Here is a 16427-nt window from a genome sequence, read left to right as displayed (position 1 = left end):
CTCAGAAATGAATATAGACTCTACTGTGGCTGGTGAAGAGACTGAAACTGATTCTAACTCCACTAATAAATCTTTGTCTGAAGATACTACGGAACATCAAAAAGATGAAGATCTGGATAATCTTCCAGTTGTTAATATAACTCCTGAAGAAGCTGCTTCTAATGCTAAAGTCGTCTTAGAAGCAATGAAAAAGAAAAGTACTATTCTTTTCTTTTTGCTATCTATACTGCGTTGTGTGGAAAAGCTCCTGATTCCCCAGAAGCGTCAAGAGCTTCAGAAGCCTATTACCAATTCTTGGAAAAATTAACTCGTTTCCAACAAGCCCATATTTCTTATAAAATGTCCATTAGTTCTCCTGCTGCTGTTAATACTATGCCTACCATTCGTGCTGTTGTTCCTCCTGTTCTACCTAAACTGCAGTTAAAAGGGGAAAATATTTGGAAAAAGGACGAAGAAGCTTTCGACAGTGCCCATGACTTTTGTATTTCTTTGGAGAAGGTTCTTCGTGCCCACTTACAAGATTTTAATTTAAATTGGGAAAGACTCTTACCAATGTGTATGAATACTGAACAAATGTCTTGGTTCGAAGAAGTCTTGGTTGGTCGGAATTTGGCGTGGTCTGAAGCTAAAGCATGTATCTTAGATTGTTTTGATACACCATATAGAAAGTTTTTATTGATGGTGGAAGTTGGATCCTTGAAGCAAGACAGGTATGAAACAAACAGAGAATACGCAAGTAGGTATCAAAAACTTCGTCGTGAAACAGGAATAGAAGATGGAACTCAGTTGGCTGTTTCATTTTTTGTCTCACTTCGAGAATCTGTTCGTGCCCGTTCACAAGTAGCCATAGCGTCTCACTTTGGCACCAACTTACCTACCTCTATAAATCAAATTATTGATCTTGTTGTTGCTTCCGGTGAAGATAGTTCCTTTGCTGCTCCTCCTGTTAAACGTCCATGTCATGAAGGTCCTCATGAGTCATATAAAAATTCCAATCGTCATACTAATAAAGGTTCTAACAAACCTAGTAAAGTATCTGATTCTTATACCTCTCGTAACTTGTCATTATCTAATAAGCCTTGCACCCTTTGTAATAAACCTTGGATAAAGGGTCGCCGTGTCAAGAATTTGTAGATGCTAAAAAAGCTAATAAACAAAACTGTTATAGAACAAGCTCTGGATATAATCATGAGTAATATTATAATAGATGAATTACATAATACAGGATAAAATATAAGCCTGAATATGAAATAAAACTCTGTATATAACATCTTGTAAATAATATAAAACTTATTGACATCCAATTGTCTAGATGTATCAATTATAAGACATCGTATCATTTCTAAATATTTATTTTTATAGCCTTGACAAAGGATTCAAGTCGTCTTTGATCCAATAAAATAAAACATAAAAGATATCAGGAACATATACTCAGATTAAACAATAAATTTTTTATTTAAAACTTGATCAGATCATTATAACACCCAATAGATAATCCATAGATCAGTCTCTTGAATCAACAAGACGTATATACGAATACTAACACTGTTTCATGACTCATGTTCTTTGACGGTTATTTCTATTTCTTTGATTCAGGATTCATTAATATAAATACAAGCAGTTGTTTAGACACAAAATAATCTTTAACTTCTTCTTTAACTTTCTTTTAACATTCTTTATTTTTTTTGAATAAAAACAGTCTCAAACTATACTTCCTTTTGTTCTCTTTTCTCTTTTTATTTTATCTTTTATTTTTATTGACATTCCATCACAAAAACAATAATGACAAGATTAGTAACAATAAAAATAATAAGATAAACAGAATGGCTAAAAGATCGGTACAAAACAATAATGATGAAGATGATAACATCGTGCAATTAAATAGAATGTCTTTGGATTGTAAGTATCAAAATTCTGTTGTAGCCAAAGATTTTAAACATATTGATCCTAATTCTATTTCTTTTCCTATTATAATTCATGTTAGAAAAGAAAATAAAGAAACTAAATCAATAAAAGCAATTAGTATATTAGATACAGATGCAAATTTTAGTTCTATTAATAAAGATTTTTATTTAAACCATAATATACCTATAAGCCCCATTTCTAGTGATGATAATAAATTTATTGAATTAGCTGATTCTAAAAGTAATGTCAAGATAGTTGGAACAGCTTTAATTTCTATTTCTTGTAACAATAAAACTATAAGTCGTAAATTTGAAGTAATGAATTTAACTAATAATTATGATATGAGTATTGGTATTGATTGTATGAGTAATATTGGGATTGGTATAATGGGTTTACCTACAAATTATCAAGAAATCAGTGGTTCTCCTGAATCAAAAATTGGAAATCACAGGCTATAGAGTCTATCATGATCCTCGTCATGTAAATGCTCTCCTTCAATCTGTTGATCGTATGCCTCTTCCTTGGTTAATTCCCCATACACTGCTGTCGGACTTTGAAAAATGATTTTCCTTTTATGGTAATACCACTAGTAGTGATAACCTACAGCTAAAATATGTTGGATTGTCCAGTCTATTAGGAACGAAGTAGAGAACCAACCAATAGAAGCAGAGTACAATCTACCGTTTAGAATTAATAGGCAAAATAAAAGAAGATTTAAGCCGATAGTAAAGGATTCAGACGTGAGAAGAAAGAAGTCAAAATTATGCATAATTTGTGAAAATAGAAGACGTCGACATAATTAGTTGACAACATGAGAAAATCAGGAAGACAACACTTATGCATCTTTACTATAATCACGATTTTCCCTGTTGGCACATAAACTTCATTGTTATAGCAAATTTGATATTGTTTTGAGTACAAAGATAAGGAAAGAGAAAAAGAAGAGACAAGTCTGTGAAAACTTTGTATAGTTTATTAAAGAAAAATAATACAGAAATTGTACAAGAAGAAAATAATATGGAAAAATGACGAGGGCTATTTATATGTTTTTGTATGGTAAGTCATATTAATAGGAGTATTGATTAAGATAAGTGAATACTGCTATAATAAAGCCTTTATGCACAAATATGCACAAATATGCACAAATTCTGTCTCCGAATAACTCTGCATGCAGTATGCATATTTCTGTCTGAGCTGTTGTTGTTATTAAAAATATACACAATTATTGTCTTTGGGATAAGCAACGCGTTAATATTAATTTACAGTGAATATTCCCTCTATAAACCTATACAACATTATGGATGAATATATAGTATGTATAACTTATGTAACTAATTATGTAATTGAATATAACAGTCGTAAATCTATTAAATTCTTTTTATTACATAACACGATGTCTATAATTATTTTTAATGCTCGAATACTCTAACAATGACTATTATTAAAACTGAGCGTAGAATGAATATTATGCTGTGAAGTGCCATCCACTAGTTTTATTCGAATAAACTCTTTATTATTTAAATAAATGATAGTTTATTTCTATTAACTTAGTTGTAAATACGACTACAATCAAACAAATATAAGTATCGAAAAATTATTAATTTTAAATAAAGATAACCATTAAATATTATAAAAACTTAATTATATTCTTTGTTATTTTGTTTAATACTATCTGAAGTTTTACTCTTTTATACTTCAAGAAGTCAAGAAACGACAAATATGTCTGATCCTTGTTATTCTAGTGAGACTTCTAGTTCAACTCTCAGTGGTTAACTATACACGCACAGCACTATATAGTTTTAAAATAGAAGAGAAGATGATCCTTTATTAAATTATCTTTTTACAATATATATACTATTGCAATTCAATTTGTATATAAAAATAGAAGAATAAAAATAACACAAGAATATAGTTAGTGATGATTGATTATGTCATAATAGTAAATAATTTCTACGAAATAAATCTTCTACTTCTTTTTGCATTACGCTCAACATTTGTTGTTTTTTATATATTAATTCGATTTCTATGGGAATATCATTTAAAGGAGGAATGGTTGATTCCTCACTTTTGTCAGACTCGACATTCTCAGATATTTTTGAGAGTGGATAAGAAGCATACCGACCATTGGGCAATTTCCAAAAAAGGAAAATCAAAAAATCAAACTCCGACGGGGTTCTTTGCAATATTAACCCTGCCTTCACCTCGGCAAAACAGGAAAACCTTTGGATTCTTCTCTCATAAATCTCATGAATAAGCGCACAACCAGCATTAGGACGGGTATTGTATGATTTTGTCACTATTTTGTTTAGCCTATCGATTAGATGTAGAATTAATATTATTGATAATATTATAAGTTCGCGTCAGTTCATTTACCATAAAAAATGTTTTTCTTTTTCTGGTCTATGCAATAAAGGACTGAGTATAGGATCAACGAAGTTGTTAATAAGCTCTTCTTCTTCAATAGTATAGTTTATAGTTTCTTCATTCGGTAATTTGTTTAATCTAACATAAAGAATCAGATTAGTTTATGGATCCTAATTATAAATTTTCCTTTTACTGTGTGTATACTACTCACAAATTGATTAAAATATCAATGACTTTTCGGTCTTCTTTTTCGGCTTTTTTGTATATTTTAAATAATTTGATCTTTAATCTATCTCTATCAGGAACATCACCAATGCCCTAAAAAAAAGAATACATGAGATATCATAATAAATCCATGTTAACCTTTAAGCTTATTTACCCTGAATACTTTCGCTATAGCATCAAACGTTTTTTTTTCAATATTTGTATCGCACTTGTAAAATTCCAACATCTACTTATTTAAGTCATCTATATTTATGTCAGGATAAGCCCGACCTTTCTTCAATAATATAATATGATATAAAGATCTAAGGTAAAGGCATCAGTAGATAAATATATAAAAATAAAAATTTTTACTTACAAAATTTGATACAAATCTGCATTAACAAAGAGACCAACTGTTTTTGCCTTTTTAAAAGCCTTCATTTGAAATAATTCAAATTGTTTCAAATAGGCAGGAACCGCTTCATCTGATGATATAACACTTCTAAGTTCATCTTCGTTGTTATTTAAAATATATTTTAAGCTGTTGTCAGTGGCATCATCACTTCCTTCATGTGAATAGGCATCATTCTCATCACCATCTTCTTCCTCTAAAGTCTGTTCATTATTGTTGTCTTTATCTTCTGTCTTTTGTTTTTCCTCCTCTTCTTCTTCTGCCACCGGTACCTGTATTTTAATGACAATAAAACGTATTATTGTCAACATGTATATCAAAGCACCCTATTTATTTATCATTTACCTGTAGTTTTTTTGCAATTTCTGCACTACTGGCTTCGATCAGAGCAATAGATACCTTATTTTTTTCACTTACAGTGAGGATCAAAACTGTTCAAATGTTTAGCATTATTTGACATTCTTAAATTTTTCCCATACAAACCATCAGAGTTCTGCCACAAAAATAGTATCATTTTACTCGTTAAACTCCGCTCTACCAAATGAAATACTTTTCGTGCAATTAAATCTCCGATAGATTTTGTATTTTGGTTTTAAAGTGGATGGGTAAATTTGAACAGTTTTGCTCCCGAAATGTAATCTTCACAAAACTCAATACCACAATTTGGTATCGCGGTATAGACAGTACAGTGACTCACAAAACTGTCCCAATGTTTTGCACTTTTCTCTTTAACTAACTCGTTCTTCTTTTGTAATCATGCTAGAAAGATATCGAAGATATCATTCGATAGCCTAAGTAATTCTCTATCAAGTCATTACCAAAAATAGTAATATAATTTAAAACTCAGCGTAAAATATTAAATAAAAAATTGAATATGCATTGGGACAGTTTTGTGGCCGTAAGTTAATTTTATTTAATTTAAACATTGAACAACTAATAATCAGTCTAACGACCTTTTGTCTTTATAACAGCTTTGCAACGGTCGGGCATAGAGTCTATAACTCTTAAACAATCTTCTTTGGCGATCTTATTGTACCATACGTCCGTAATTCTTTCAAAAAGCTCACAAATACCCTTAGGTGGTGTCTCATACTCATTAAGTTTTCTTTTTGTTAGAGCCCACATATGTTCAATAGGATTAAGGTCTGGAGACTGTGATGGCCAATCAAGAACTTCGTATTCCTGGCTTTTCAAGTATTCTTTGACTGGAATTGACCTATGTTTTGAATCGTTATCATGCTGGAAGACGATTTGGTCTCTCCTTAATCCTGTTTGCTTGCACACCATTTCGATAGATTTCTCTAATTCGTCTTGAAGGATTTCCTTATAAAGCTCTCCGTCCATAGTAGAGTCTATTTTGCACATCCAGCCAACTCCGACGCAGGTAATACAACTCCAAATCATGATTGAACCACCTCCATGTTTATAATTCTGCTTAATATGACGCATTTGAAGACTTTCATTGTCCCTTATCCAAGCCCAGACACGTCCATCGGAGTTAAAACGATTAATTTTGGTCTCGTCAGACCAAATAACCCTTCTCCAATCATCGACTGTGTAGTCTTTATACTTCTTTGCCCATCTAAGTCGTTCTTTAATATGGATCCTTCCCCATATACGGCCGTCGGACTTTGAAAAATGCAATTTTCTTTTATGGGAATGGCTTTCTAATATATTACTAGTGAAAAAAATACTGACTTTGTCGTTTCTTGACTTCTTGAGGTACGAAAGAGTAAAATTTCAGATAGTACAGTGAGGATCAAAACTGTTCAAATGTTTAGCATTATTTGACATTTTTAATTTTTTCCCATACAAACCATCAGAGTTATGCCACAGAAATAGTATCATTTTACTCGTAAAACTCCGCTCTATCAGATGAAATATTTTTTGTCGAATTAAATCTCCGATAATTTTTGTATTTCGGCTTTAAATTTGATGGGTACATTTGAACAGTTTTGCTCCCGAAATGTAATCTTCACAAAACTCAATACCACAATTTGGTATCGCGGTACAGACAGCATATAATCGAACAGGAAACGTTCAAAATTCTCAAATTTTTGCTCCATAAACTTTTTTTGCTTAACACACCACATAATCAGTAATAATTCGAGAATTAACTAGTAAGTATGCGTGGAATTACATCTGAACAACGTAATCGTATTGTTTCTCTTCTTCAATCGGGTGAATCAGTTCGTAAAGTGGCTGAACATGTCGGAGTAAGTTTTGGAACTGTTTCAAATGTTGGTAAAAAGTATTGTTCGGAGCGAGAAAAAGGAAAAGGGGGACGACCACAAGTCTTATCAAATGCGGATAAGCGTTACTGTGTACGTTTAGTAACTAGAAATCGTATGGATAACGCTGTAAAAGTCCGACAAGAGCTTAAAACGGAACTCGGTGTCAATGCAAGTGTACATACAGTTCGCCGTACTTTCAGAGGTGCTGGCCTTGGTGCAATTGAGAAGCAAAAAAAACCGGCCATTAGCAAAACCAATGCAAAAAGGCGACTTGAATGGTGCATGGCTCATCGTGACTGGACTTTAGACGATTGGAGAAGAGTTATTTGGTCGGATGAGACTAAAGTTAATCGTTTTAACTCAGACGGACGTGTCTGGGGTTGGATCCGTGATGGAGAGCAGTTGCAACCACATCATGTCAAGGAAACCAGAAAGCATGGTGGTGGTGGCCTCATGTTTTGGAGCGCTATCTCGTACGCTGGAGTTGGCTGGATCTGTAAAATAGATGGTAGTATGGATCGTTATCCATATAAAGACATTTTGGATGAGGATCTTAATAAGATGGTTGACTTTACCTGTGAAAAATTACGTCTGCGTCGTAATCAAATTCATTTTCAGCAAGATAATGATTCAAAACACACCTCAAATATAGTCATGGATTACCTTGCAGCACAAGAGTATCAAGTAATGGAGTGGCCAGCGCAATCTCCTGATCTTAATCCAATTGAGAACATGTGGAGACTATTAAAAATTAGACTTAATGAGTATGATACACCGCCCAAAGGCATGAATGAGTTATACGAGCGCGTTGTACATATTTGGTATAATGTAATCACTGTAGAAGAGTGTAGAAAAGTAATAGACACTATGCCAAGACGTATATAAGAGTGTATCAAAGCAAAGGGATACTGGACATCCTATTAATAAATCAACATTGTGGTCTAATTGAAATTTGGAAGGCGGGTGCAAAACTGTTCAAATAGACTCCGCACTTTTAAACACTAATATTAAACCAATAAAAACTGTTAATTTTCTAATGAACACTTGTATTAGAATGCCATTAATTTTCTCTTTAAGACAATATATAATTTACTATATCTTTCTATACAATTATCGCATATAATTCGGTTACGAAGTTAAAAAATGAAAACATTTGAACAGTTTTGATCCTCACTGTAACAATATGGCCTCAAGATTTAGTCCCCAAAATTATAGAATATTTTAGAACTTACCTTAATTATACTGTGGAAGGCACAAAGAAATACTACGATTGCTACTATATGCTAGGCTGAAGTTACTGCCAAATTGTGGGACAGATTTTATTTTTATAGGTACGGCCACAAAACTGTCCCAATGCATATTCAATTTTTTATTTAATATTTTACGCTGAGTTTTAAATTATATTACTATTTTTGGTAATGACTTGATAGAGAATTACTTAGGCTATCGAATGATATCTTCGATATCTTTCTAGCTTGATTACAAAAGAAGAACGGGTCAGTTAAAGAGAAAAGTGCAAAACATTGGGATAGTTTTGTGAGTCACTGTACATCATCAACAAAGGTATCATTAAATTCCTTAGAAAACAAGCATTCTATTGATATATTGTATGCTAGAGTTTCAAGAGTGTTTTGTCTTATAAATTGAACATTTTGTAAAATTAATCAAACATTCGCTCAGTTTTGTGAGTCACTGTATTAGAATGCCATTAATTTTCTCTTTAAGACAATATATAATTTACTATATCCCTCTATACAATTATCGCATATAATTCGGTTACAAAGTTAAAAAATGAAAACATTTGAATAGTTTTGATCCTCACCGTATCTTCATTCTGTTCCTGTCGCGAAGTAACCCGTTCTCCACAAGATATAAATAAGGATTCATTTTGCACTCTTTTTTTAGAAATTGAGTTTTTAAGTTTTATTTTTAAAATTTTTATTGATAATAAGAGTTTTATACAAAGTTTTCACAGATTTATTCTGTCTTATTCTTTTGTTATCTTTATCTTATCAACAATTGACATTGTAGGTGAAAACAACGATGATAAAGATGGATCTGTGATAACTGTAACGTCATCAACATCGAGCACTGATGCTTTTAACTATTCAATGGAAAGTATTTTAGATACAACTAAATCTATTTTCACCAAATAAGAACCGAACAATAATTAGCTGTATGACTACGACTTCCTTACCAATAATCAAATGTACAAAATTTTAAGTTTCAATTTCGCTAGATTGCAACATATATACTCTCTGCACCAGTTTTCTTTGTTATTGAATAAACATAAAGACCACTTTGGTGTTCAGACTCAAAAGAAGCTCAGTGGGAATAAAGCGCCAGAAAGAGGAAGATCATTATATGTATTGAAGAAAAGCATACAAGAAAACCTTCATGTCAACAAAAAATACTTCAAGAAACACATTCAAAATTCATATAGTGAGTGGATTAATATCGAGTTTGTGCGAAAAAGCGCCACAGACAAATCAGATGAAACTCGTGACAGACTTATACAGTAGGTGAAAAAACTGATGCATAAAATGCAAAATTGTTGTATCTCGTGTTTCTCTTAAGACAGAAAGTTGATCTAAAATGTAATTGAAAGAATATAGAACACTAGATAAAATAATGACATTCGTCTAACGTTACATTACGTCGTAATGACTTTTTATAATAAAATCATTTTTTTGAAACTATATAAAAAATGCGTCAATTCCCATCAATGGCTGAAGCGCAATCATGTCGAACGATTGGAATTTTATATCAGCTTGGCTTTTATGTAGCATTAAAAAAATCGAAACCTTTTCTCAGATATGAGCATATAAAGAAACGACTTTATTGGGCTAAGAAATATAAAGAATGAACAATTGAAGACTAGAAGAAAGTTATATTCTCAGATAAAACGAAGATAAACATATGGGAGTCAGATAGGGTTCAATGTACTTGGAAGCAAAGGGGTCATCCTACTCGCTCTCATCACTATAAACAAACTTTAAAGCATAATGGTGGCTCTTTATTGATGTGGGGCTGTATGACAGCCGAAGGACCAGGTTATGCATGTAAAATAGAAGATAAAACTTTTGATTCCGAAGGATACACGTATATCCTAGGCTAGGGACTACATACATAGATACATTAGAGTATTATGAGTGGAGTAAAGAAGATGTTATCCTTCAACAAAATGGTGACACAAAGCACACATCGAAATTTACTAGAAGATGGTCTAAACAAAAGATATAAGCTATATGCATGTATGGACACCTAATAGTCCCAATTTAAATCCCATAGAGCACCTTTGGTATCACTTAAAGATAAGATTGGCAAAATATCCAACACACCCAAAGAACATTAATGAATTATGGAATAGAATTGACAAAGAATGAAATAAGTTTCAGAAAGAAGATATGTTGCCTTACTACGAGAGTACGCCATCAAGATTTCAGGCCGTTATTAAAGCTAAAGGAGAATATACAAAATATTAACTACATACTAACTGAATTTATCTTGTCGTTGTTTCTGAGCTGATTACGTAATAAAGCTTATCATATATATTTTGTCCAATTAAAATTTACCAATCTTATTTAGATTTCACAAACATATATCAAATCCTTGTAGCTAATATTTGGCCCATTTCTATACATATACTATGCATTGTCATAGAAATATAGCCAATACATTAAGAAATATATCTGTGTACCAGTTTTTTTACCAAGTGTATAATGTTTCGTACAGACTCTTCTATTTTACATCATTTTGACAATGCCATTAGTGCTTTTACATATGTAATTCTATATGAGATTATACGTTACCTTAATATCCCAACAGAATTGCATCAAATTAAGTACGAAATCTTCCTTATCCTGAAAGTCTGGCTTGATAAGAAGTGTCGACTCTCTCCAGAGATCGAAAACATCTTCTTTTTGATAGCAAACACTCCAGAAATGTAATTCACTGTCTTTTCTTTTTTTTTTACAGAAAAGAAAATTAATGGAAAATTATATGCTGATAGATTGTTAAAATTTTACCTACTGCATGCAGAAAAAACACTTTAACCTTTGTAAAATTTACAACTGATCCAAAAGCATAATCATCAGCGATACATTTAAGCATCACCAATGTACCAAACACGCTTTTATGATGGTCGAAATTAGTCTTATTTCTATCCTTGTTTATAAGGCAGTCGGAAGTCTCTAACAACAGCAATTCTAACTCCTTCAACCCGAAAAGCTTTAATAAACCGTCAGATTTATATTGATTTTCATCATCAATATATAGGTTACAAGCTTTTAATTGCCTGCTCATACTCTTTAAATAGGGCTGTCCTTGCACAAAATCTGATTTAAAATTATGGAGCGTGATAGTCTTACTAATGATATCAAGGTATGGCTAGATAAAGAGTTGATTAAATGCATCCTCAGAAGTATTATAATGAAAAAGATTTACGTCTAAATAAACATTGGTTAATTTATAGGTTTAAATAAAATCCAAAAAAAAAGAATGCTGGACTTACGTTTGTTGGAGGAGCAGTTCCAAGAATTCCATATCATGTGTATCAGGGTAATTGTCTTCCTTCATTAGTAAAAACAATGAAAGAGATTTGATCATCTTTTTGGCCAGCAGCAAATCATTCTAGATATAAAACGTTCTTAAATTACCCTGTACCAATGTGTTATACAAATACAGTGACTCACAAAAGCTTGGCAATGTTTTCTAATTTTTGGCTTTCCTTAGTGCACAACATAAATGAATAAAGATACATTAATAGAAGTATTTTTAATGGAAAGTCGACAAAATTTATATTACTTTTACAGCTTCTTAGTATTATTTACATGCATGAATGTTCATTTCGACAGCGATCATATCATTTTATTCGATTTAGCCATTTCGCTGCATAATAATATTTTCTATCAATTTTTTTTAAGAAAACCAACATTTTTTTAAAGAAAACCAACATTTTTTTATTTTAAATAATTTAATATCATTATTGAATTAACAAAAAGGTTTACTTCCTACATAGTATCGTTTTTTCTTCAAATTCGTTACTAATCTGAACAATATTTGTGAATGATTCTCATTAACACATACATAGATCATTACATACATTAGAATGAGACAAATTCCTTACGATAAAAAGAGTGTTATATTAGCAAAACTTAATGCTCAGGAATCTTATAGATATTTCTAAAATAGTGGGTGTGCCCATTAGGACAATTGCCAGAATTGCCAGAGAAAATCAAATCAAGATGGACTTGAAAGAAGGTACACCAAAGAAGATTGATTGCGCGATCTATTTATACTGGTTATTTTATCACTGCAATCGATGCTACCTCTCCCCTGAACTTACATGATGCTCAAGGATATGATATTTCCACGCAAGCCATTTCGCAGATTCTTAAAATCATTCGACTTTGATTTGAAAATTAAGAAATATATGCTACTATTGACGAATAAGCGTAGACAAAATTGTTAAAAATGGGCTAAAAAGCTCATAGAAACTGGTCGGTTGAGGATTGGGAAAAGGTCATCTTCAGTGGCGAAAGAAAAATCAATCGTTTGGGTTCAGATGGAAAGCAATGGACATAGGTTAAAAAGGGTGAACCTCTAAAAGACCGTAACGTCAACTTTAAGTACAAAGGTGGGGGTGGAAGCTTAATGTTATGCAGTTGTTTCACGCAACATGGTCCTGGTTTTATTGCCAAGATTGAGGGAAGAATGGACTCGCAATTTGTTGATAAGACAAAGATAACAAAAGAATAAGACAGAATAAATCTGTGAAAACTTTGTATAAAACTTTTATTATCAAAATGAAAATTAAAAATTAAAAAATTAAAAAATGAAAAAACTGAGTTTTTAAAAGATGAGTGCAAAATGGATCCTTATTTATATCTTGTGGAGAACGGGTTACTTCGAGACAGGAACAGAGTGAAGATATCTTGAAAGAAGAATATTTCCCATAGAATAATTAAAATTATTGTGTTAGAGCTCTAGTCTTTGCCCTGACTGAGAATTAATCTCAGTTAACTCTAATAAACATTAAATTATTGGTGCTTGATTTAGCCGGTTATTTTTCTTGAAACAAAATAATAAAATCTCGTTTGTTCATACTTGTGAATGATATAGGAAAGACACTTTTGATATATAGATTTATATTCTAACCAGCTTCTTTATGTTATATTCATTCCTCAATGTACTACTTAAATGAATTTCATTATATTATATAGTGTATTCAATTAGAATAGAGTTCTCATAGATAGTATATGATTATATTTATAAGTTAGTATTTTAGACAACATTAAATAATAATGCATATATATAATTAATAGGTATAATCTATAATTCATATATCTTTATCATTAATAACTCCTTACACTATGTTTTTCTTATCATTATTTTGTAGAGTTAGTATTTATTATAACATTATTTTTTCTCATCACAAGAATGTCTTATAAACTGAAATCAAATAATATTGTATGCATAAAGTGTATAACTAATAACTATAATATCATCCGGTTCTTCATGACTCTGATTTGTACATTATAAGATATTATGTAATACATCATTATATACACAACACAATTATATTGTGAAATATTAAAAGGTGACTTTATGGAGACGCTCAAGGATTATGGCCTTTGTAAGAAAGATGTGATCCTTCAACAAGACAATGATCCGAAGCATACATCCAAATATACAAGAAATTGGTACAAAAGAAATAAAATAAATGTCCTTGAATGGCCATCATACTCACCTGATCTAAATCCAATTGAAAACCTTTGGTTTTATTTGAAGTGCAGGCTTGCTGCCTATGATAGGCCACCATAAAATATGGATGAGTTATAGGAGCAAGTTGCTGATGTTTGGTATCCTAAAGTTACAGTTTAACTATACTTAAAACACATAGAAAGTATGCGAAGACGTGTTGAAGTAGTAATTAAAGCAAAAGATGGCGCTATCAAGTACTACATATTAGAGTTATTTGAATAAAATACCTAAAAATACATCAATATTGCCACAGTTTTGCCGCTTACTGAAAGTCGCTGTATCTTCTGTCGCTACACTATTCCTGTAAAGACAGAGGCCAAGTAAGCATTTAACTTTAATGCGGCAAAGATTCTATATCAGTTTGACTACCACAAGCGTGGATGGTGATAGAATATTACATTGGGTTTAAAAGCTTATCATTATAGTGAATCTCACAGAAAGCTAAAGTGGGTCACACGAAAGTGGTCGTACAAGCCTTCTTTATATATCAATCTGCTAACAGTATATTCCTAAATTTTGTTTATAACTTTATTAGATAGGTTTATTTTAATAGTACTACGAGTTTGTCATATATAATAGTATACTGACTAACATAATCATATCTAATGTATTTGTAAATTTAATACACGAAATTTGGCATAGGTACTCTCGTGGGCATAGGTATAAAAATTAATTTTTTGCTGTAATTTATGTAAAAATTATATGTTCGAAGTCCGACCAATGCAATGGAAGGAAATAAGCCTGCTCCTTATTACCAACCTTCCTGATGCTCTCTAACCATACCGAAGCCCTCAATACGTAAATCAACAAGGTTTCAAAATAAAACGCTAATCTTTGTAAAACAGCATGAAAGTAGCCCTATTAGAGATAAAATAGATCAGTCCTGTTATTTAGATATCAATATTTGAATAAGTCTTATATTGTTTCGTCAGCAATTTGGAAACTAATTGATTAGTTATTAATTTTTGTATGAACAATGTGTATGGGGATTCATATATTGCTTATTTATTTGAGGTTATTATCAACCACATGGAATAATTTTTGAACAAGTTTATGTTATAGTTCTGTCCTTTAATTTAATTTATAGCAATAGGATAAGAACTTTTATTTGCAAACTATAATTCGTAGACCAGTATATAAATAATACATATATGTTTTTGTGCAAACGCCATTGTACAATATTTAAGGATATAGCTTCTTATTGTAGACTAAATAAAGATTATATAAGCTTATTATCACTGTTTAACTTACCGCCTATAATTTTTTTTGTTCAACTTTAAGCGCATAGCAACTTTTTTATGTGTACAGTGATTCACAAAATGGAACGAATATTCACAGCTTTATTATATACTTTTGTATATTGTGAATATTTCTTAATATTTTTTAGTAGAACACATTTGTGAATATACTGGAATAAAAGATGATGTTTTTACGAGTTTATTAATATATATTTTCTACAAAACAATCAAGTATTGGCTATTTTACAAAATCATATACAGTGATAATGAGAGTAAGTCGTAAATAATTGGTATTATTGCAGCTGAGCATATTCACTGAGGATTAATATTGATGTGTCGCAGTCCAATAATAACGATTCGTTATATTTCTAGGAACAGCGACAACTCAGGGAGAAAAAGGAAATAAAGCTATATCTTATTGATCGCTGAATTATTCGAAGACAATGTTTTATGTAAAACACTTTATTATAGTAATACTTGCTTATCTCAGTCATATTTCCATTGATAATACTTACCTTATAAAAACATATAAATAGCCCTCAATTTTTCATATAATTTTTGGTTGTACAGTTTTATGTATCATCTTTAATAAACTATACAAAGTTTTCACAGACTTGTCTTTTGTTTATTTCTCTTTCTCTATCTTTTTGCTAATCAAAACATCTTTTTTCTGTGAACTACTCTAACATTTCAAATATTACTAAAATGAACTCTTCTATTGCTTCTGGTGCTTCTTATTCTAGTTTGGCTGTTGAATCCTTGTTGAGTTTTAACTTAAATGCTCTCCTCGAAGATGGGACTTCTCTGTCTTCTGTTTCTGATGAGATCTCGGATACTACGGGTTTAGATGATTCTTCTATGTTATATTTCTACATAACATTATAAATATATATATAATAAAACATAAATGTGAATATTCATTACACAATAATATTGTATAAAAAATAGATCATCATGTCAAACATAAATTATATAATTATTAAATGTAAAACCTGAGAATGAAGCCTTTATTGAATTAACGATATGTCAAATATAATACCAGATCATGATCTGTATTAAGACTGTTGATAATATCGTAAAGAGGTCAATATTTAACGCAACACCAATGGAATAGCATCTATAGATATCATCTAGAACTACCAAGAAAAGTATAAACGGCCAGATAGTTTGTACAAGAAGAATAGTTCGCTTTTTTTTATATATAATTTTTTCTAATAAAATTTATTCTTACTTGTGCCTATGACTCACGATTTGTTTTGTCTTCTTAATATTCTTTAACTATACAACAATAAAAGCGATTTTCTT

General features: G+C 31.1%; 5 protein-coding genes across 5 annotated transcripts; 1 reads left to right on the top strand and 4 right to left on the bottom strand.

Moving 5' to 3' along the window:
* Window positions 1–2428: 2428 nt before the first annotated feature.
* Window positions 2429–2762, bottom strand: BX663DRAFT_524371 (uncharacterized protein). Its single transcript, XM_051529625.1, has one exon. The coding sequence runs from the start codon at window positions 2672–2674 to the stop codon at window positions 2492–2494; it is 183 nt and encodes a 60-aa protein (XP_051378497.1). The 5' UTR covers window positions 2675–2762; the 3' UTR covers window positions 2429–2491.
* A 1512-nt stretch (window positions 2763–4274) lies between these two features.
* Window positions 4275–4566, bottom strand: BX663DRAFT_442864 (uncharacterized protein; the record flags this gene model as incomplete). Its single annotated transcript, XM_051523541.1, has 2 exons — window positions 4275–4407; window positions 4481–4566. Coding segments are annotated over 2 exons (219 nt in total), but the record flags the coding sequence as incomplete, so codon positions are not given.
* A 279-nt stretch (window positions 4567–4845) lies between these two features.
* On the bottom strand, window positions 4846–5345 carry BX663DRAFT_555723 (uncharacterized protein; the record flags this gene model as incomplete). The annotated part of the gene is made up of 3 exons (XM_051531651.1): window positions 4846–5157; window positions 5231–5262; window positions 5303–5345. 3 exons carry the CDS (start codon window positions 5343–5345, stop codon window positions 4846–4848), a joined length of 387 nt encoding a protein of 128 aa, XP_051378495.1.
* A 5369-nt stretch (window positions 5346–10714) lies between these two features.
* BX663DRAFT_524359 (uncharacterized protein) lies at window positions 10715–11802 on the bottom strand (the record flags this gene model as incomplete). The annotated part of the gene is made up of 5 exons (XM_051529624.1): window positions 11633–11802; window positions 11148–11567; window positions 10932–11077; window positions 10820–10855; window positions 10715–10766 (listed from the first exon to the last, which is right to left on the bottom strand). Coding segments are annotated over exons 2-5 (511 nt in total), but the record flags the coding sequence as incomplete, so codon positions are not given.
* A 4025-nt stretch (window positions 11803–15827) lies between these two features.
* On the top strand, window positions 15828–16089 carry BX663DRAFT_555720 (uncharacterized protein; the record flags this gene model as incomplete). The annotated part of the gene is made up of 2 exons (XM_051531650.1): window positions 15828–15982; window positions 16071–16089. 2 exons carry the CDS (start codon window positions 15828–15830, stop codon window positions 16087–16089), a joined length of 174 nt encoding a protein of 57 aa, XP_051378493.1.
* Between the last annotated feature and the right edge of the window lie 338 nt (window positions 16090–16427).

Source organism: Cokeromyces recurvatus (genome assembly GCF_025118155.1).
Source record: "Cokeromyces recurvatus strain NRRL 2243 chromosome Unknown BX663scaffold_39, whole genome shotgun sequence".
Taxonomy (NCBI): domain Eukaryota; kingdom Fungi; phylum Mucoromycota; class Mucoromycetes; order Mucorales; family Mucoraceae; genus Cokeromyces; species Cokeromyces recurvatus.
The sequence above is the reverse complement of the archived record's forward strand: the minus strand, read 5'-3'. Positions and strand labels throughout refer to the sequence as shown.